The sequence below is a fragment of the Pyrus communis genome, chromosome 13 (genome assembly GCF_041283825.1).
Source record: "Pyrus communis isolate YQ-2024b chromosome 13, ASM4128382v1, whole genome shotgun sequence".
NCBI classification, from domain to species: Eukaryota; Viridiplantae; Streptophyta; class Magnoliopsida; order Rosales; family Rosaceae; genus Pyrus; species Pyrus communis.
The window spans coordinates 16,544,387-16,566,102 of NC_142577.1; the positions used below are offsets into that span (position 1 = coordinate 16,544,387).

General features: G+C 36.1%; 4 protein-coding genes across 4 annotated transcripts; 3 read left to right on the top strand and 1 right to left on the bottom strand.

Annotated features, from left to right (window-relative positions):
* Positions 1 to 1,238: 1,238 nt before the first annotated feature.
* LOC137736114 (uncharacterized) lies at positions 1,239 to 2,411 on the top strand. Its single transcript, XM_068475446.2, has one exon. It carries the CDS (start codon positions 1,418 to 1,420, stop codon positions 2,084 to 2,086), a length of 669 nt encoding a protein of 222 aa, XP_068331547.2. The 5' UTR covers positions 1,239 to 1,417; the 3' UTR covers positions 2,087 to 2,411.
* Positions 2,412 to 4,672: 2,261 nt separating this feature from the next.
* Positions 4,673 to 8,264, bottom strand: LOC148691850 (pre-mRNA-splicing factor SLU7-B-like). Its single transcript, XM_088683132.1, has 5 exons — positions 7,969 to 8,264; positions 5,572 to 5,791; positions 5,250 to 5,354; positions 5,032 to 5,099; positions 4,673 to 4,891 (listed from the first exon to the last, which is right to left on the bottom strand). Exons 1-3 carry the CDS (start codon positions 8,095 to 8,097, stop codon positions 5,293 to 5,295), a joined length of 411 nt encoding a protein of 136 aa, XP_088539258.1. The 5' UTR covers positions 8,098 to 8,264; the 3' UTR covers positions 4,673 to 4,891; positions 5,032 to 5,099; positions 5,250 to 5,292.
* Positions 8,265 to 13,983: 5,719 nt separating this feature from the next.
* On the top strand, positions 13,984 to 15,911 carry LOC148691851 (uncharacterized). The gene is made up of 4 exons (XM_088683435.1): positions 13,984 to 14,043; positions 14,455 to 14,594; positions 15,043 to 15,328; positions 15,424 to 15,911. The coding sequence occupies exons 1-4, from the start codon at positions 13,984 to 13,986 to the stop codon at positions 15,547 to 15,549; spliced, it is 612 nt and encodes a 203-aa protein (XP_088539561.1). The 3' UTR covers positions 15,550 to 15,911.
* A 302-nt stretch (positions 15,912 to 16,213) lies between these two features.
* On the top strand, positions 16,214 to 19,370 carry LOC148691852 (zinc finger BED domain-containing protein RICESLEEPER 2-like). Its single transcript, XM_088682448.1, has 2 exons — positions 16,214 to 18,708; positions 18,805 to 19,370. The coding sequence occupies exons 1-2, from the start codon at positions 16,323 to 16,325 to the stop codon at positions 19,056 to 19,058; spliced, it is 2,640 nt and encodes an 879-aa protein (XP_088538574.1). The 5' UTR covers positions 16,214 to 16,322; the 3' UTR covers positions 19,059 to 19,370.
* Positions 19,371 to 21,716: the final 2,346 nt, after the last annotated feature.

Below are 21,716 nucleotides of genomic sequence, written 5' to 3' on the forward strand. Positions count from 1 at the left end.
TATTTGAAATTTGGATTTTATTTGAATGTTAAAATTAGTTGGGTTTTTGTTACATCCTACATCGCCTAGGGGAGTGGATCATGTAAGCCTTTTATGTATATTCTCATCTCTACCTAGCACAAGGCCTTTTGGGAGCTCACTAGCTTCGAAGTTCATCGGAACTCCGAATTTAAGCGAGTTCGGGTGATAGCAATCTCAGGATGGGTGATCCACTGAGAAGTTCTCGTGTGAGTTCCCATAAACAAAACCGTGAGGGCGTGGTCGGGGCCCAAAGCGGACAATATCGTGCTACGGCGGAGTCGAATCCGGGATGTGGTGAGGGCCTGGGCCGGGATGTGACAGTTTTTGTTTGAAAAAATAGAAGAGTCAAGAGTCTTTCTCTAAGGAACCCTTTATATATATATATATATATATATATATATATATATATATATATATAGGAAACCTTTAAGATGAGGGATCCCCATTTTTTTTTATAAAAATAGGGATTAGTTGTGGGGTTTACACCACATCGAACTTTAACGATTTGAACCGTCTATTTTTCAAGTTGTACCTCATAGATCATCCTTACAAAATATTAGCTAAATCGGAAATATTTAAGACATCTAATTGAGTTCAAAGAAATGAACGAATATTTTGTTATATAAAAAATAGTGAAATTTGATATTGATAATTAAATAGGAAAACAGTATCGGATTGAATTGAATTTTTGTAAGGATGATCTATGAATCGAGACTTACAAAACAGACTGTTTGGATCGTTAAAATTTGATGTGGAGTGGGCCCCACACCTAATCCCCATTTTGTTTTTCAAACCATGAGGATCCATTTGCATAAAGGGTCTGTGTATATATATGTAACTTTTAAAAGGACCCTCTATTTGTAGCCGTTGGATCAAATTTCAAGGATCCGAATTAATAGATTTGGTGGAAGAGATTTGAAGAGGATCTCTTCCCAAATCACACAACTTCTGCAGCCCACTGAACAAGAAACACAACGTGACATGCTGGAAACCCCACCACATATACAACTCAAAAGTTTTCAAATACTAAAACATCATTTGTTTCTTTGGTTGGCCGTCTTTTCTCACCAAACTTAGGACCCAAGTTTGCTCCAAGCGCTCAACTGGGGCCTCCAAGCTTTGCCGAAAGTTGAAACCACTTAGGCTAAGCAACCAACTCATCATTCATTTCTTTATTGCCGAGTTGCCATTCTCATTCCAAAAGCTGAATCTTTCTTAGTTGGCTGGCTGCTATGACTACAATGGCATTTCCGGAAATTTAAACCAAAAACGAGAATATTTTCTGTAGAGCAAAACAGAAAAGTAAGGTATCAAAACTTCTTCCATAAGAACCATCATAGTTCATACCCTCATTTGCCTTATCATTGCAGCGAAGTTTTTGTGTAAAGAGGAAACGATGATTTCGTTACGGTCCAATAATTCTATGTCACGTCGGACGCTGGCAAAAAAGTTTGGCTGCGCGAAGAGGGCGTGGAGGAGCTTCACCGATAAAGTACAATCGAAACTCCACAAGCTCAACATCCCCAAAGCAATCAAAACCACCGCCAGACGTCTCTCTGCCTTGCGGAGCAAGTTTCATTTTCTTATCCCATCCAAACTCCGCGCTTTCACCAGAAGTTCCTCTGGCTTCCCTAGTAACCGATACTATAACCATCACTATATCTTTGAATCCCGCATTGATTATGCACAGGGAAGATCTAGCTACCAGGACCACAACAAGCTTCATCATACTAAGAATACGGCAGCCATACACATAGACGAGCTCTTTGAAGAGCCTGCCGCCTGTGTGGACGCCAAGAAGGATCCACATTTTGGTGAGCAAGCAGAAACGACCAAGGGAAAACAGGCAGTCGATGTGGACGATGACCTGAAGGTTGTGACAAGAGATAAGAAGAGTATGTATAGCGTTGAAGATGCATGGCAGGCGGTGGTTGCTAAGTCGCCTCAGCTGCGGGTGGTGGATGAAAGAGCGGAGGAGTTCATTCACAAGTTTAGGCAAGACATGAAGCTTCAGAAGGAGAAATCCCTTCTTGAGTTCCAGGAGATGTTGGCTCGCAGTTCTTAAATTAATTATAATTAGCTTTATTACTTTGGTTAGTTTCATTTTTTTTTCCCATACAAAATATGGAAGTGATTGAACAAGCTTGAAGGTTTGCTGGTTTTTGGGTTTCAAGGTTTGACAAATACAGTGGTTTTCTGCAGAAAGTGTGAAGATGCATAGAAAGTTCTAGGTTTTCTTTTATTTTATTTTTTTGGGGGGTTTCATATAAATGGAAATGATTTATTGTGGATTGGCGAATTGATCGAAAATTTAAGATTAAAGATTTTGTGTGTGGATCTGAAATAATGAAATGATTTATATCTAATATATAATGCATTACTTTGTTGAAGTCGATTATTGAATCAATGGTGAGTCTAAATTTGGTTGTAAGTAGTGTACTTGATTTGGATAAACTCCAACTATTGATTTCCCATGAGAAAATTGTGTTTTATATAAATACATAAATTTGCACATCTTCACCCCTTTTGAGAGGTTTAGTTGTGATCATAGGTAACCGATTAGCATATATCTAAACAATAAATAATATAATATGTATAATGGAGTAAGGATTGCAGTAAGAACTCATGAAGGACAAACTAATAACCATAAGGTTACACAAATGCTCAACTTTAAGTCCTTACTTTTTGGCATTGGTAATAGACGAGTTAACATGACATATTCAAGATGATATTCCTTAGTATATGCTTTTCGGAGATGATATAGTATTGATATATAAAAACAGGAGGGAGTAATGCGAAGTTTAACCTTTGTCGGGAAGTGTTGGAATCTAAAGGTCTCCACATAAGTAAGTCAAAGAAAAAATATATGGAGTGCAAGTTCAATGGGGAAAAGGGTCCAAATGAGATAGGAATGAGGATTGGAGACCATGAAGTACCAAAAAGCGAACTCTTTCATTATCTTAGATCTATCTTACAAAAGAGCGGAGAATTAGACAGGGATCTCAACTATAAAATACAAGCTAGATGGATGAAGTGGAAGAGTGCATCAAGTGTATTGTACGATCGTCGTATGCTATTAAAGCTCAAGAGAAAATTTTATCAAACGACAATAAGGCCAATAATGCTTTATGGCATGGAGTGTTAGGCAGTCGAAAATCTACACTTGCAAAAAAGAATATGATTAAGAACAAGGATATATGAGGTAAAGTAAGAGTGACAACAATTGAAGTTATGATGCGAGAAAATCGGTTAAGGTAGTTTGGACACGTGAACTGAAAACCTACAGATGCTTCTCTTAGAAGATGCACCTATAAAGAGGCCTAGGGCAAAAGGAGTAGAGAAAGAGACATTCCAAGTCTTTAAGAAAAGATACAGAGTACTAGGGCCTAGCAGACACATGATGCAAAGCCAATCGCAATAGCGTTATAAGATTCACATAGCCGACCTCACTTGGTGGGATAAAGTGTTGTGGCGGTTGTTGTTTGTTGTTCGTTCTGCTTTGTTTTATTCAATCAATGAGCTAAAATAAAATATAATTGTGTAGGAGGCCAACATTTCAGTTTTTTTATACTAGCAATTACCGACGGAGGACTGAATCAGACGTACAGAAACTCAAATGCTACAAGCCCCTTGCACATATTTGTATATTAGTATCCTAGGATTTTCCCACTACTATAAATCATTCACAACTAATTATTAATGCACCAAAATTCACAGTATACTAGCTTCATGCACTCATGTGCGTGCAGAGGACATTTTTTGAATCACGGCGTGCTACACGTGATTTACATGTTTTAAATGTATTTATTAATGTAGATGAAAATGAATAATAAATACATTTAATAAAAGCAGTCTTTTAACTAATCAAAGCAGCTGAATCCATATTAATAAAAGAGGTCTTTCAATTTCCATCTACATTTTATTGAATTTACATTAAGATTAGAAAAAATAATATTTAAAAAACAACTGATTGCTTATTCATTGTGAGGCTAAATTCACTCCCTCCTCTTAGTATAGATAACATCGTTTGTTAAAAAAAAAGATCATTTGACAACTAATTGAATCACATTATTGTTCGCGTGCGACATATTTTTTTTTTATAACTGGCACTATGCACCTCTTAAGTGTTTAAAAATTGAGAAATAATATTTAATAAACAATCGCGTGCAACATACATTTTTTGAATCACAGCGCGCTACACGCGACTTAGACATTTTCAATGTATTTATATGCGTGAATTGCTTCAATATTTTTTTATTTCATTATTTTCTTTTTTTATCACCGCCGCTACGCGCATCTTAAGATGTTTTGAACACAACATTCATGATTTTTCTTATTTTTTATTATATTTTTCTTCCTCATCACGTGGGCACCATCAACTTTGCCATTTGTTTATATTTTTCTCTCTTTCCTTTCATTTTTTTATTCCTTTCTCTCTCCCCATTTATATTTATATTATATTTTATGATGACCAAATTACCAACTTACCCTGGCATGATTTGATATATTATTTTGGGTAGGTTTTGAATTTTTTTAGCTAAATGGCAGTTTGGTCCAATTCTTTTTGTCCGAGCTAGTAACACCAAATTGAGCCTCCGGCTTTATATATAGATTAAGAAGTACAAAAAAAAAAAAAAAAAAAAAAAAGAAAAAAAAAAGCAAGGTCCAAAGAGCTGAGACAATTGCAGGTTTCTGCAAATATTTCTCGAAGCTTAATCGACAAAATGCTAATGAAGATTTATGTGCTTACACCTTACAGTACCTAGATGAAAGGCAAAACACAGTTGACTCTTTAATGCACAAATTCTTTTATGGGATCACCATGACTTATCTTTTTCATCCGATACGTCTCCATGTCCTCAGGAGTAACCTACAAAATGCATGCCGTGGTGTAAGGACATTTATCGAGAAGTCGCAACACTCGAGCAACTTCATACAAAGAAAAGAAACCTAACACTAAAAATAAGAATAGTAAACACAATTGAAGCATAATGAGTAATTATTTATAACTCATCGTCAGATTTGACATTATATTTGCGTTTTCTTTCATCCTTCTCTTCCGCCTTTCTGTCATCCTCCTGGAAAAAAGACGCGCATGAATAAACAATCAATAAAGTCCAGAAGCATAATGGCTAGTACGGTGGTGATGTGAGTTGAGCCATTTCTTAAATTAAATATATAACGTGACATTAAAAGTAGCAAATTGAAAATGAAGCCCATGAAATGACCTTCTTAAGAGCATCATCAAGTTTTTTCTGGTCAAGGACCAAGTCATCGGGGTGTGCTAGTTCCCCACGTAGCAACCCTTTTTTCTTCTGTTAGACCAGGCGCCTCTGCAACAAATTTGAAGAATCAATACACTAAGGTAATCACAATAAACAATGCTGAAATCAACAAGAACAAACGAAATAAAGAAAATGTGGAAATCAACCACAATAAATGAAATCAGATGAAATTACTTCATATAGATAAAGCACTCTGGGTGAATAATAAAAACAAAGTTCTCAAACATTAAATAAATAAACAAAAATATATGTGAAAGATACAAACCTTTAGAGGCTACTTTGCGGGCATTAATGTTTGCCTTCATTAGGTCTACTGCTACCTCGGCCGCCTCAATTCCAGCAACACCAGTGCAATAACTATTCTGAATTGTTTGCTTAGAACACTTGTATCCCCATTGGTGATCCTTCCACCATGATCCCCAAACACTTGTGTGGTTATTGATGTAAACATCCTCTTCATACTTACTCTTTGGAAAGGATGTCTCCTTCAAAGGAAAATCAGAAGAAAATACTGTTAATTTCCTTCCGAGGACTCTACACTAGACCAATTGGACTACTAGACCATAGATGATGTTCTAACAAACTAGCACTTGCTTTAATTTCCTTAAAAGACATTTGATATCCAATAATATTTTAGTCACACATATTCACTGACAAAAATACTTTTCATGCATAAGAGCATAATCTTTCAGACCCTCGGGCAATCGCACATTAAGGTGTGAGAAAGAACCTGCCTAAATAGCTCCAAAATAATTTAGATCAATCATCCAGGAATCTAGTTAGGATATTGACTAGCAACAACATATCAGCATCAAACGGTAAACTATTAGCACGATTCATAAAGAAATGGAAGCCAGTAAAATTGTTAATAAGACTTAATTTGTGTAAAAAGATTATAGATGCATAAGACATGCACACAAACACAATCCTCCCCCTCTTATTTTGCATACAGATAAATTAAGGGTAAAAAGATCTGTAATGCAAGGCAAGATATCAAAATGGAACTTATTTGAAAAGAATTTAATATTATTTATACCATGATGCGGGAGGCAAGCCTAGGAGAAAACAATTTGAAAGCATTAATATGCTTTGGAATAACAAAGGTTTTGTATTTTAATTATTTGGGAATTTGTTAAGTTATTTTGGAAGTTGTAAGGGTGTTATAGAAACCTGAGGTTAATTAATTTGTAAACCCTTATAAATACTGTATTAGAAAGCCTTGAAGGGAGATTTGAATGAATTAAAATTGTATTTGCTTAATACAATCGAAATGAGTTGTTTCTCCTACTAAAATCAAGCATTTGGCTTGGTCGTGTGAGCGAATCCACGATTAGCGACGTGAGCGAGCTCTGTTGCCCCTGGTTGAGTGATTCTCAGGTATCTATCCTCTGTTCTTTCTATTTACCTTTGGTCTTTCCTACATTAATTGGTATCAAAGCTCTATTCAATCATGGTTGCCAGGCGTAGGCGTCGTGGAGGTTGACAAGCTCGCCAGGACTCACCACATCATGAGAGAGATCTGTGTGACATTGAGATGGACAACCCAATGAGACAAGTACAGCCGCTCCAACGACGTCTTGAGCGCTACGAACCTCTGGAACATGATGATCCCCGTCATGAAACAGAGAATGATGGATCTGATGATGAGGAGGAGAATCCTTTTGTAGGTGACAAATTTCTAAATCTTAATCTTCCTCCAAAGTTTGATCTTTGTCCAAGTCGTTCTTATAAAATTTGTTGTGATATATGTTGTTATAATTTTGTCTATGATGATGGTGATGATAAGTGTACAGTTGATGTGGTTGATCAAGAAGTTTTTCAATCTTTATCAAATTTTTATTCTAGTGGTGATGAAGATGTAATTTCAATAGTTGAAGAGTTCCAAGAACAGCTACATAATGAGGCAAAAGTTGTTGACATCCGTATAATTCATGGGGAAGATTTCATTCTTTGAGATATGAGAAGGAAACCATTGAATAAAAGTTTTTAGTATGATTTGGATTATTTCCACTCAATCCCAAGTTATCAGTATGAAGTGATTCAAAAGCATTTTCCCAAAGTGATTATTTTTAAGGGAAATAAATTGGTGTGCGCATGGTTTGGAAGAATGTGGAAAATAAAAAATTCTCTATATTGTTTTGTTTCTCGGAATTCTTCAAGGTCTTCAAATTTATTGGTGTTAAATTGGATGAAGTGGAAACTGTTAGTTGGGCATCCGAAAGATCAAGGAAAAGATCGAATGAAACTCGAGGATGAGTTTTTTCGAAGAAGAGGAGAATGATGTGGGAGGCAGGCCTAGGAGAAAACAATTTGAAAGCATTAATATGCTTTGGAATAACAAAGGTTTTGTATTTCAATTATTTGGGAATTTGTTAAGTTATTTTGGAAGTTGTAAGGGTGTTATAGAAACCTAAGGTTAATTAATTTGTAAACCCTTATAAATATTGTACTAGAAAGCCTTGAAGGGAGATTTGAATGAATTAAAATTGTATTTGCTTAGTGCAATCGAAGTGAGTTGTTTCTCCTTCTAAAATCAAGCGTTTGACTTGGTCGTGTGAGCGAATCCACGATTAGCGACATGAGTGAGCTTCGTTGCCCATGGTTGAGTGATTCCTATATCCTTTGTTCTTTCTATTTATCTTTGATCTTTCCTGCATCATACCATGCCCTTTACATCTCTGCCAGCACGATCATATTCAACTTGTTTCTCAGACTGTCCCAAAATGAGCTCATTTGGAAGTTCTTTTTCAGTAGCAGCATTGCCATACTTCTCCATAATGGTGTCTTTCATTTACGACTTCAACTTCTCCTTAATGACCTTATAGTTCTTATACAGTAATTCTGCTTGAGATGGAGCAGTCTATATGTGAATGTCTTGCCCTTTTTCAAATGCCTCCCATGCATGAATATTAAGCTGCTTGAACTCTAGAGCTTGCCCACTTGCTCTATACTTGTTATCTCATTGTAAAAATGGCAAGTTGGCAAATCAATTTTTTGTCACATTCACATAATTAAAAAAAATAAATAAACAATATTCTGAGTTCAACAACTCACTCCATAAAACTTCTCATTGGCGCCAGCATCAGGAGAAGATCTTCACACATGGACCGAGTTTTGGGATCATAGCAAGCAGAATTGACATTAAGATTCAAATTATATTTAGCTGTGTCCTCCCAAATGCACAAATATCTAAACCAAGAGAATTCAAAATTAAAACCGTGTGTGAATCATCTTTCAGGGGAACGCTAGACACAAAATAAAAAATGTTCTATATTAAACAACACACAGACAATCAAGGAGATAACAATATATGCCTGACAGTTCCAGTGCTTCCACCATTAGTCGTGCAAACACGTTTCTTGATGAAGTTTGATTTTGTGTGTGTTAATTGAAGAGAGAAGAAGAAATTAATTACAGGAAAAAAAAAAAAAAAAAAAAGAGAAGAAAATGGATGCTTCACTTTCTGCTAAAATCACAGAGAGAATGTTTCTCTCTCTCTCTCTCTCTCTCTCTCTTTCTCTATTCCTTCTCACACATTACACTGCAACGGTTAGTTATGCGTAAAGATTCTCATCGTAACAAAACAAAAATGATCTCAGCCACACATCTAGCTAAGTTCAAGGATCCTTCCACATGTCACTTAGACATAATTACAATATGAGCCCTACACTTGGTGAAATTAACCAAAGTGGGTACACAACTAAACACAAGGCTTATTTATCCGACACTCATATTAGCTCAATGCTTATACACTAACACTCCCTGTTAAGCTTTGAGCTGATATAACTCTAAGCTTATCTCTGAGATAGGTGAACCTTTCCCTTGGTAAGGCTTTGGTAAAAATGTATGCTACTTGCTCTTTGGTAGGACAATAGACTAAGTCAATAATTCCTTGCTGTAAGGCATCTTTGATAAAGTGATACCTTCTGTCAATGTGTCTTGTGCACTGGTGAAACACTGGATTCTTGGTTATTGAGATCGCAAATGTATTGTCACATTCCAAAGGAGTTGCTTCAATTTGTAATTCCCTAAAATCCTCCAGAACAAATCTGAGCCAGATAGCTTGAGTTGTAGCTTCTGATGCACTGATATACTCTGCCTCTGCAGTTGAGAGTGCAACACAATTTTGCTTAACAAATGCCCACGAGAAAACTCCATTTCTAAATGAGAATGCATAGCTGGATGTGCTTTTGTTATAATCAATGGAACCTCCCCAGTCACTGTCACAATATCTAATTAACATTGCATCCTTTCCTTTTTCATACTTCAGTCCATAATCCAGTGTCCCTTTGACATATCTGAGAACTCTTTTGGTTGTCCCATAATGTTTATTTATGGGACAATGCATGTATCTAGCTAGTAAGCTAGCTGCATACATCACATATGGCCTTGTTGTAGTGAGGTATAATAAGCTGCCCACAATCTTCCTATATTGCTCTTCATTTGCTGCTCCATTTCCATCATCCTTGCTTAATTTTTCAGTGGCAACAAGAAGGATGGATATAGATTTGCACTCTTTTAAGCCAAATTTATCCAACAAGGAAGAAGCATACTTCCTTTGATGAATGAAAATGCTTAAGTCAGTTTGTATCACTCCCATTCCTAGGAAATGATGAATGAGCCCTAAATCTGTCATTTCATATTTCACCTTCATATCTTTCTTAAATTCATTCAACATCTCTTCATTGCTTGTGGTATATACTATGTCATCCACATAGATAGACACAATTAGGATATCTTTATCTCCCTTTCTTTTAGTATAAAGAGTTGTTTCACTCAACCTTTTCTCAAATCCACACTAAGCAAAGTAGTTGTCAATCTCCCTATACCAGGCTGTAGGTGCCTGTTTTAGTCCATAAAAAGCCTTGTGCAATCTGTAAACCTTGTCCTCCTTGCCTTCAATTACAAATCCCTCAGGTTGGTCAACATACACCTCTTCCTGCAATTTTCCATTAAAAAATTTAACATCTAGTTGGTACAGCTTCCAGCTTCTTTGTGCAGTAAGGGCAATTAATGTTCTAATTGTATGTAGTCTAGCAATTGGAGCAAATGTCTCATTATAATCAATTCCTGGTTTCTACACATACCTCTTAGCAACCAATCTTGCCTTGTTCTTTTGTACTGAACCATCCAAATTCAGTTTGGTTTTGAATACCCATTTCCAATGACTTGTTTATCAACTGGTCTATCTACAAGCTCCCAAGTCTCATTCTTCTCAATCATTAATAATTCTTCTTCCATTGCCTTTATCGAGGACTTATCTTGTGCAGCTTCTTCATATTTCTCAGGCTCCACAATGCAAAGATTGCACTGAGCTAGAATATCACTGACATTCCTCCATTTCACTGGAGTATGATCATAAGACTGTGAAATCTTTCTAGACTCATGAGTAACACTTTCTTGTTCTTCAGTGCTTGAAAAAGTACTGGAACTGGAGGAACTTTCTTCAACCTTACTCAATATATGTGAACTCACACCAATCACATTCTCAGATTAATTTGGAATATAGGTCACAGTAACAGAATTCTCTGAGTTTTCCTTCCAATTCCAGGACATGGTTTCATCAAAAACTACATCTTTGGACAAAATCAACTTCTTAGTGCATGGATAAAATATTATGTACCCCTTTTCACATGTTGCACATCCCATAAACACACCTTTGTCACTCTTTGCATCAAGCTTTTGTCTTATCTCAGTTGGTATATGCACATAACAGAGTGATCCAAACACTTTTAAATGTCCAATACTTGGTTTTCTGCCACTGTAGGCCTCAAATGGAGTTAAATTGGCAAGAGCTTTTGTAGGTGACCTATTTAGAATGTAAACAGCTGTATGTACAGCTTCAACCCATAGGAAGTATGGCATGATTTTATCATGAAGCATTGCTTTAGCTATCTTTACAAATGTTCTATTCTTTCCCTCCACTACTTCATTTTGATGTGGAGCATAGGCCATAGATAGCTCCCTTTGAATTCCTTAAGTTTCTATGAACCTGTCGAACTCATTTAACATAAATTCACCCCCTTTGTCACTCCTTAGACCCTTCACTTTGAAACCACACTATAATTCCACCATTGCTTTAAACTTTTTGAAGCAAGTTAAGGCCTCATATTTATGTCTTAGGAAATAAACCCATGACATCCTTGTGTGATCATCAATAAGAAGCATAAAATATTTGTTCCCAGCAATTGATTCATTTTGCATGGGACCACACAAATCAATGTGTATTAGCTCCAATGGACTACTTGCTCTCCAAGCTTGCTCTTTGGGAAACCAATCTTGATGTTGTTTTCCTAATTAGCATCCTTCACATACACCATCAACATCTTCGAGATAGAAGACCATGCACCATATCATTCTCTCTAAGCTGCTTAGGGCTCTTGAGATTGAGATGACCTAGACTTTTATGCCAAGTCCAGGTACAAGGAGTGATATTTATCTTTAACACAATCAGATCATTATGCATCAAAGACAGAAGGTAGCATCTGTTCTTTTTCATTCTCACTTTTATAACCAAATTATCAAGTGATGGTCCATCAAAAACACTACACATTTTTCCTCCAAATAGCAAGTAATATCCATGCTCATCCATCTGACCAACACTTAGCAAGTTCTCTTTCAACCCTGGTAAATACATCACTTCTCTGATATATTTCCTTCCCTTGGTTTTATCAATCACAAGAGATCTCATTCCTACCACATTAACTAGATCACCAGTTGGCATTTGCACTTTTATGGCCACATTGGTTCTCACATCAACAAGAAGATTGACATTTCCTGTCATGTGGTTGCTGCATCCACTGTCAATATACCAATTTCCATTCACCTTTGCTTCAGTAGTTGCACAGTTAGTATATAATAGATTACTAGATACCCCCATTTGATTTGCACAGTTAGCTTTTTGAAAAACCTTACCCACAGTGCACTCCCTAGCCCAATGTCCAAATTTATCACAGTTGTGACATTTGGATTTTCCCTTATATTTGCACTCACCAAAGTGAAACTTTGAGCATACTTTGGACTGAAGTTTTGTCACTTCTTGATTCATGGAGAATGAAGAGTTTACATTATGTGCAAGACCCATAAATGACCTTTGCTGAAACTTAGGCTTTGAATCCCACTTCCTATCTTTTGCATTCTAGTTCTTCTGAGATTTAAACCCACTAGGTTGAGAGTTACCCCTATTCTGTTGCCCTTCGAACTCACAGAGAATGAGGCAAATGCCTTATCAGTAGTGTCAACAGTGTGCAAATCAAAACGTTATTCCTGGCTTTTAAGGATTGCTAGAACCTCATGTAATTCAACAGTCTATACATTTTGTATTCTCCATCACAAGGCAAATGGGATCATAAGGTTTGCTAAGACTGATTAAAACATTTTTCACAAGTCTTTCATTAGATAACATTTCACCAAACGTCTTTATCTAGTTAATCAGTTCATTCAAATGTGTAAGATACCCGGATAATGATTCATCATCACGCATTCTAATATACTTAAATTCACGTCGAAGATTTTGGAGTTTAACCGACCGTACCTGATCACCACCATGGTATTTTCCATATAACATATCCCATGCCATCTTTGCTGAATCAGTGTTGGCAATTTGAGGGAATATTTGATCTGAGACTACACTCTGGATAATACCCAGAGCTTTTGCATCTTGCATATGTGCAGCCATTCTTTTCTCATCGTCTTCGTCTTTTGAGCTTCCTTCAACCTTCTTATTCTTCTTCAAATCTGAGGTAATAACCCCTTTTTCAACTAATTTCCATAACCCATGAGATTTGAAGATCTTCACCATCTTGATTCTCCAGAACTCGTAGTTCTCACCGAAGAAGATCGGAGTTCTCACCTTAGAACTTCCAGATCCAGCCATCTTTTAGCTTAAATGGTACGAACAAAAATTGAAATCAGATTCTATGGAGTTTCGACAATTTCACTTGAACCAGAACAAGCTTGAATGCAGCTCGATTGCTTCAACATCGATGACGTTAGCTTCACAATTTACGCCCAGATCTTAAATGATCGAACCTGGCTCTGAGGCCATGATGAAGTTTGATTTTGTGTGTGTTAATTGAAGAGAGAAGAAGAAATTAATTACAGAAAAAATGAGAAGAAAATGGATGCTTCACTTTACTAAAATCGCAGAGAGAATGTTTCTCTCTCTCTATTCCTTCTTACACATTACATTGCATAATGGTTAGTTATGCATAAGGATTCCCACCATTACAAAACAAAAATGATCTCAGCCACATATCTAGCTACGTTCAAGGATCCTTCCGCATGTCACTTACAATATGAGCCCTATTCTTGGTGAAATTAACCAAAGTGGATACACAACTAAATACAAGGCTTATTTATCCTAAACTCAGATTAGCTCACTGCTTATACACCAACACTTCTCAACCTTTGCAAAATCCATTTGTTTGCTTTCGTCAACCTTGGCCTCATCTACCTTCTGAGCATCGTCATCCTCATCATCTTCACTAATCTCTCCTTCCCCAATCAGCTTATTATTTTTCTCCTCCAACTTTTTATCTGCAGCTCCTTCAGGTACTTCCTTCTAGCTTCGTATCTCTCAGTGATACGAGCATAAGTTGCTACATCAAAACCATTCCATCAATTCCGTTTTCCATCATAATCCAGCTCAAAACTCTCTATTTTTTCATCAGGTGCAATGTGCATGTTTGTCCATCTTGCTCCTTTTTTTCTAGGCCTCTCCATGCACAACTTTGTGGTATGCGTGATGGCCCCATAGCTAGGGCTGGAAAAAAATCCCAAAAATCCCAAACCAAACCGAAAAAATCCCAAACCAAAATTCCCGAAATTTTCGGTATGTCATCCCGAACCAAACCGAAATTTTCGGTATGGGATTCGGTATTGCATCTCCTTTTTTTCGGTATTCCCATACCGAATTGAAATAAATATTATATATATATGTATTATTTTTTCATTATAAGAGAATTATTTCAACCGTTCATTGTTTTAGATTTAATCTGTGCCGTTCATTTGTTTTTAGGTTAGATCCCCATTTCAATTTTCACTTCCGTTCGATTTCCATACTTCCAGCAGCCTTCCTTCACGGCTTCACCAGAATCACCCATTTCAATTTGTCTGTGAGCTTGAAGTTGAGTGCGGATAGAGGTAGTCATTCAAGGAGTGGAGTGCTTATAGTGCAGGAGTGCCTCTGATTTTGAATGACAGTGACTCTGTGGTTCAGTACTACGTCCCTTACCTGTCCGGCATTCAAATATACGACCGCTCTGCGAAATTGGCAACTAAGACAAGGTATACATTTTACTCCATACTTTTGGCTTAATTCGATTTATCATTTGTTTTGTAGTTTAGAAGAATTTCAATATAGTTCTAGTTGGTTATAGTCAAATACATGCATTGTTTGTATTTTCTTTCATGATAGTGAATCAGTGATAAGTGTACCGTTATCTCTCTGCAAAATGATTTTTGTCCTGCATTTACTCAGAGGTAAATCCAAAACTGAATTTGAGAATTTGTTGTTGTTCTTGATTGTATGGTGCGTGCACTTATGGTAAACGGGTTTCATGGATTACTATGTTTGTTTACTCCTTGCATCATAATATATACTTTTAACGGAATCAGTGTATACTGACTATTGCCCGTTGCTTACTTTAGTTTACATATTTTCTTTTTGTCAAAACATGAATGGTTTATTTCATTCATTTATGTTATTCAAAGATTGATGGTCATTTATTGATAGGCAACCAGATGAGGACAGTGATAGTGACTTCAGGGATTCTAGCAGTGATGGTAGCTGTGATTACGAAACTGATAGGCTAAAATATTTGAGTGAGCAGCGGAATCACCAAATTATGACTAGTGAAATTCCTCGTAGGATAGAAAGATTATCTTTGAGAGACCCGCATTTACCACCCCACGAAGACTGTTCCAGTGATGAGGGCGAATCTATAAATTCTCAAGGTTCCTTACTGTTTGAGTATTTTGAACGGGACCTTCCTTATTGCCGTGAGCCTTTAGCTGACAAGGTTATAATTTCATCTCTCTAGCATCAATAGTGATATATCTTGTTATTTATGACCTCCCTTTTTTCGGATGTTGTTCTGAACTTCCCTTTCTACAGATACTTCATTTTCCTGAGCTAAAGACACTAAGAAGCTGTGATCTACTGTCATCCAGCTGGATATCTGTTGCATGGTACTATAGATCACTGTTTTCGTTTACTCGTTGTACACTGTCGTGTGACTAATTGGTTTTGGTATGACCTTTTCAAGTATCCAATTTATAGGATTCCAACAGGACCAACTCTAAAGGATCTTGATGCGTGCTTTCTAACATACCATTCACTTTTTACACCCATGAGAGGTACTTTTTAACTCTTTTAGTTTTGCTTAGGATGAAAGTTTGTTCCCTGACATTTGGTCTGCATAATTGATACTCTTGAGATGACATGTTATTTCATTTTGATGTTTTGGTCTGATTTTATAAATTGTAATCATACATCATAAATGAGATACCACGTTGTTTCGTTTGGTGCTTTGGTCTGATAATATATCTTTTATTCATATAGCTTAATGAAATAACAAACCATAAACCATATATTAGTTTAACTGCTTATGTAGTTAGATAGTTTTGTATGCTTATTTGAAGACCAAATATAGATAATATCTATGTTACTGCGACACCCACTGCGAAGGAATATGAGATAAAGACCGGTAATATGTATACTGTTTATATCCAAAAAATATCTCTAAACAATACTCATTATAAAGAGTCTTTGAAACAAATTAATGTTAATCTTCTCGTAGCGAACTGCTTATTTGATGAATTATGGATGGCTAGACGATATTCAATTTGATTGATTATTTGTTATTGAATGATACATGAAAGTATTGAATAGGCAGATTTCTTTTGATTTCTGTTATATATTTTGAGTTATTTTTCTCACAACCATATATTTTCTATGTTGAATGCTCAGATTTTTGAACCATTTATTTTATTTATTGATTAGAATTTGGATATATGTTGAACTGTGGTTGTGATATATTAATGTGCATTGTTATTTTATTTGTTAGGATGGACGGGTCTAGTAGCCAATCTAGTACACCTATGGTCTTGGTATTAGGAAAACGAAAACAAACCCAACCTAGTGGTACCCTTCAACTAGGCACTCCCTCACCTCAAGATTATTTGCATAATGATTATTATGAAGATTGTTGGGATGCTGATCCGAATATGGAGGAGGATATTGCATTAGAACAAATAGAAGAAGATGAGGAAGAGGGGGAAGATGGGGAAGAGGAAGTAGAAGAAGAAGAAGAAGAAGTAGTGAGACAATGGGAGGGTCCTCCTCGGAAAAAGGGCAATAGGAGAAAGGGTCCAAGTCCGGCGTGGAATGATGCTAAGAGGGTAACGATCACCGATAATAATGGGGAGAAATCTTTCATGGCCGAATGCAAGCATTGCAAACTCTTAGTACCGGCACACCCTATAATTCATGGGACGACGGGAATTCTTAAGCATTTGAGGAAATGCCCGGGTTCTAGTCTCTTTGAGAATGTGGATCCGAAGCAACCTACATTGACACAAGCGAGGATGGGAGGTCCGGTTGTCACTCACACTTTCAATCAAAAAAGACTTGATAGAAGATGTGTGAGGTGGATTATAATAGCGGAGATGCCTTTTAGGGTGGTTGATCAAAAAGACTTTCGAGATTTTATTCATGATTTGAATCCAAAATACAAACTTCCTAATATGCATAAGGTGGCGGCGGCGGTTTTGGAGTTGTATGTTGAAGAGAAGGCTAAAATAAAAAGTGTGATTGAGGGGTTGAGAGTGAGTATTACAACCGACACTTGGACCTCAATTCAAATGATAAACTACATGGTCATCACGGCCCATTTTTTGGACATTAATTGGGGGTTGCATAAGAGGATCCTAAACTTTGTCCAAGTTACTTCTCATAAGGGTGATGATATTGGAAAATGTCTAGAGGTTTGCTTGAATGATTGGGGCATTGATAAGGTGTTTAGCATTACCGTTGACAATGCTAGTGCAAATGACACCGCCATTGCATACATGAAAAGAAGACTCAAGTCAAATGATACTCTTTTACTTAACGGGGCTCACTTGCACATGAGGTGCGCTTGTCACATCCTCAATTTGATAGTTAAGGATGGAATGACGGAGCTTAGTTGTGAAATTGATGCTATAAGAAATTGTGTGAAGTTTATACACTCATCCCCAGCAAGGTTGGAGTCTTTTAGGGAATATTGTGTCTTGTTGAGATTTGATAGGATGTCAAGTATCCCTTTTGATGTTGTCACAAGGTGGAATGCCACATATGAGATGCTTAATAGTGCTTTCAAGTTTAAAGAAGTGTTCTCTAAGATGGCCTTTGAGTGTGACTCTTTTATTGCTTACTTTAAAGAGGAGGTCTCGAAAGAGGTTGATGGGGTGACAACAAAGACCAAGCGGGTGGGTCCTCCGGAGGTGGATGATTGGGAAAGATCGATGAGTTTTGCTCACTTTCTTAAAAAGTTTTATGATGCCACCTTGACATTGAGTGCAACCCTTACTCCAACGTCACACTTAATACTTAGCACAGTGATTGCCTTGCAAGTGGAGATACAAGAACAAATTTTAAACGCCTCTAATGCCACTTTGCAAAGTGTGGCTACCTCAATGAAGCTCAAGTTTGACAAATATTGGGGTCACATTGAAAAGGTGAATCCTATTCTCTTTGTAGCCCAAGTACTCGACCCTAGGTACAAATTTGATATGTTGGAGACAAATCTAGAAGAGCTCGGCTATGGATGGGACAAAATAAGGGAGGAGAAAGTAAGGGTTAAAGGCTATGTTACCGAGTTGTATAATGCATACAAGGAGGGAGTGGTCCTTAGTAGTAGTAGTACTAGTAGTACTAGTAGTAGTGCTACCTCAAATGTGGAGCAAAGATCAAGTGTTGTACTAGATGATGTGGGGGGTGTGATTGTAGATATTGATGTTGCTTCAAGGATGACAAAGAAGATCCAACGAAAGCGAGCGGAGGCACAACAAAATGAGATAGCCAATGAAGTGGATATGTACTTCAATGATCCACATCAAAGCCTAACATATGAGGGTTTCAATCTTTTGGATTGGTGGAAAGGAAATTGTGCTCAATATCCAACTCTTAGTAAAGTTGCTAAGGATGTTTTGGCCCTTCCTAGTAGCACCGTTGCTAGTGAGAATGCCTTTAGTCTTGGTGGGAGAGTTGTTGATCCTTTTAGAACTTCCTTAACACCTAAAACGGTTGAGGCTTTAGTGTGTAATAGTGATTGGCTTAGAGGAAAAGAATTTTGTTTCTACAAGGAGCCTACACTTGACGAATTCCATTTCTACAAGGAGCTTGAACGCTTAGAAAGAAGTAAGTAAACAATTTAATTTCCTCTTTTAATTTCTTAGTATTTATTATCTATTAGACTATAATTCAATGTAAATGATTTGTGGTTTATTGTTTTAGGCACGGCTAATTTGGGAGGTGAGGAGAATACAACACAAGAAAATGAAATGCCACCTCCACCTCCTCGACCACTCCAAGTTGAAGTTCAACAACGTCAAAATCAATCACTACCTCCACGACCACCCATTGCAAGGGGAAGGGCTCAACCATCAACATCAAGGGGAAGAGTACAAGTACCAACAAGAAGGGAGCAACCACAAGCATCAACAAGATCAAGGGGACGAAGGGGCCGAAGAGGCCAACAATATTTATAGACTTTAAGCTTTGCTTTTTAGCTTTTGGTTTGTAACATAATTATTGAAACTTTGGCTCATAACTAATTTTTTTGATTTTGGGTTTGTTACTTTATTTATTTTAAAACCTTGGCTTGTAACTACTATTTTTTCTTTTGAGTTTGTTACTTTATTTATTTTAAAACCTTGGCTTGTAACTACTATTTTTGTTTTTGAGTTTGTTACTTTATTTATTTTAAAACCTTGGCTTGTAACTATTATTTTTGCTTTTGGGTTTGGTACCTAATTTATTTTTATTGCATGCATGATGCATGTGTAGTGGGCAGATTGAAACTTTGTTATTATTGAAACTTTGTGCACAAATGGGTAGCGGGTAGATTGAAACTTAATTTATGAAATTATATCAAATTTGTGCAGTGGGCAGTGTGCAAATTAGTATAAAATTAAATAACAAATTGGCAGTTTGGGCCTAAAAGCATAATATGTCAAATTTTAGTCCAAAAGCCCAAAAGCATTTCGGGATACCCGAAAATTTGGTTTGGGATTGGTATTGAATTTGGGATTCCCAAAAATTTCGGTTTGGGAATCGGGACAAGGGTTTCGGTATGGGATCCCATACCGAACCACCCCTACCCATAGCTGTCAATAGAAAAGTACGAAAATCCCAGGCAATATATAAATGGGGCTTTTAGATCCAAGTAAAAAAATGTAGAGTGTTTTTAGGAGTGAGTCCAGTTATCTAATTATATGTTTTTATTTCTTTTATACTCATTTTATATTTTCTAAAAATATTAAAAATCAATTAAAATCTTCTAATATTATGCATTTTCCAACTCCAACAAAATATATTTAATATCTTATAACAAAAAAACTAATATACTAACATAAATTTATCTGCAAAACATTTTACGCTAACTCAAGTAACAAATATATGAATGTATATAATACTTATATGTGAGATATAAACCTAATTAAAAGGTAAAAAAAACATAACATACCTACAAGCAAGACATATTAATCTGTGACAGGCTGGTTATAAAAAAAAGAATCTGTCATATAGGTAGATAAATATAATTAACCTGTGATATAGGTTGATTATAAAAATTAAAAATAAAATCTATAAATGGGGTTTAAAGCAGAAGGAAGAACGAGAAATAACAAAAAGATAAATAAAAAGAAATAATCAAAGAGATAATTGGGAAAATTTTTTATTTTTATAATAAATCTTATGATTGAACAGATAACTATTGATAATTAAATAATTAAATATAACAAATTGGACTTATTTTAATAAACTGGACTATTCCTACTATTGGCTCAAAAAATTAGACTTATATCAAGTTTCCCCTATATAAATCCTAAATCTAACACAAAATATAGTAAGAAGAGTTTAAATTTTTCTTTCATAAGCTAAAATATGTATCATGTTCCAAAAAAAAAAGTAAAAATAAGATATACAAACTTCTGTTACTAACATTATTATATAATTATAGTGACGATGCACAACCAGATCAAAACTTGTTTGCAGGCATTCGACAATTTAACCACCGAGTTTTGTTTCCTGACAAAACTCATGGTACCCTCATAAATTATTGAAATATTAAGCAAATGTGTCTAAATTCTTTGATCAACTAACAAACCAGTTTTGACAAGTGGATATACGAATCTTCCGAATTATTAGCTATGCTTACATTGACATCCCAGTGAAAAGACATTGTCATTAAACTCCCACTACAAGATTAGCGAACAAAAATATTATATCTGAGATTCAGTTACAGACATCTTAGTGCAGATAACAAGATAGATGTGGTATGATGGCAGGACAAAAGATCAGGAACCAATATTATAAGCAATGCATGATCCATACTTTTCACATGCTCCCTTCGGGTACTTATCAGCCTGAAAAGTTTTTGCACCTCTGTCATACCAGGATTTTGTATAATTTTGGATCTGATTTCCATTTCCCTTGATGTTTCAAATTCTACGCAGAAATAGGAAGAAAAGACCCTAAGCATATGTCGCATTGACATATAAGTATGGGAAAGGGGTTTTTACGGATCTTAGAACGTTAGCTTACCGGTCTAATAGTCTTAAGATACCATGGGCGCATTTGACATATATTAAGGAATATGAGGATTAATCTCTTTCCCATTATCATCGACTTCAGCTGGCGCTAGCCCAGCGTTATGCGCTTCCTCCGATTCCATCTGCTTCCGATAATCCGCCCTTGATTTGAAAGCCGCTGGACGCACATAAAATGGAACAAGTCAGATTACAAAATTAATAGATATATTAGAAAAAAATTGAAATTGCGATATAACATTCGTACTGAAGTGTAAATTACGAGGGCAAACTATCTCGAAACAAATACAAAGGTGAAATCAAACAATTCACTCCAATATTGGTATATGATGTTGTTGTCCATAAATTTATGCATAACTTACACGAATTTGCAGTAGTACATTATAAATGGTTAGAGTAATTGTACTTGATAACTTACGCGAATTTGTGGTAGTACATTATAAATAGTTAGTCGTTACATTAACAAAAGGGGATTGATGCGAGATTTATACGCACACAAATTAAACCCTCTTTTTATCAATTGTAGTATATGTATAAGTAGGGATCGTTCTGGACCGGGGATTAGGAGGGAATGCAAATCTCTTGGAAACTGACTCA

Coding starts and splice junctions, on each gene's coding strand:
- LOC137736114 (XM_068475446.2), top strand. CDS start 1,418: ATGATTTCGTTACGGTCCAATAATTCTATGTCACGTCGGACGCTGGCA.
- LOC148691850 (XM_088683132.1), bottom strand. CDS start 8,097: ATGAAAGACACCATTATGGAGAAGTATGGCAATGCTGCTACTGAAAAA. Junction 5,792..7,968: donor GCAGAGATGTAAAGGGCATG/GTATGATGCAGG, acceptor TTTCCTTTGAAG/GAGACATCCTTTCCAAAGAG. Junction 5,355..5,571: donor CCGCAAAGTAGCCTCTAAAG/GTTTGTATCTTT, acceptor AATTTGTTGCAG/AGGCGCCTGGTCTAACAGAA.
- LOC148691851 (XM_088683435.1), top strand. CDS start 13,984: ATGTGCATGTTTGTCCATCTTGCTCCTTTTTTTCTAGGCCTCTCCATG. Junction 14,044..14,454: donor TCTCCATGCACAACTTTGTG/GTATGCGTGATG, acceptor GGATAGAGGTAG/TCATTCAAGGAGTGGAGTGC. Junction 15,329..15,423: donor GTGAGCCTTTAGCTGACAAG/GTTATAATTTCA, acceptor CCCTTTCTACAG/ATACTTCATTTTCCTGAGCT.
- LOC148691852 (XM_088682448.1), top strand. CDS start 16,323: ATGTTGAACTGTGGTTGTGATATATTAATGTGCATTGTTATTTTATTT. Junction 18,709..18,804: donor GCTTGAACGCTTAGAAAGAA/GTAAGTAAACAA, acceptor TTATTGTTTTAG/GCACGGCTAATTTGGGAGGT.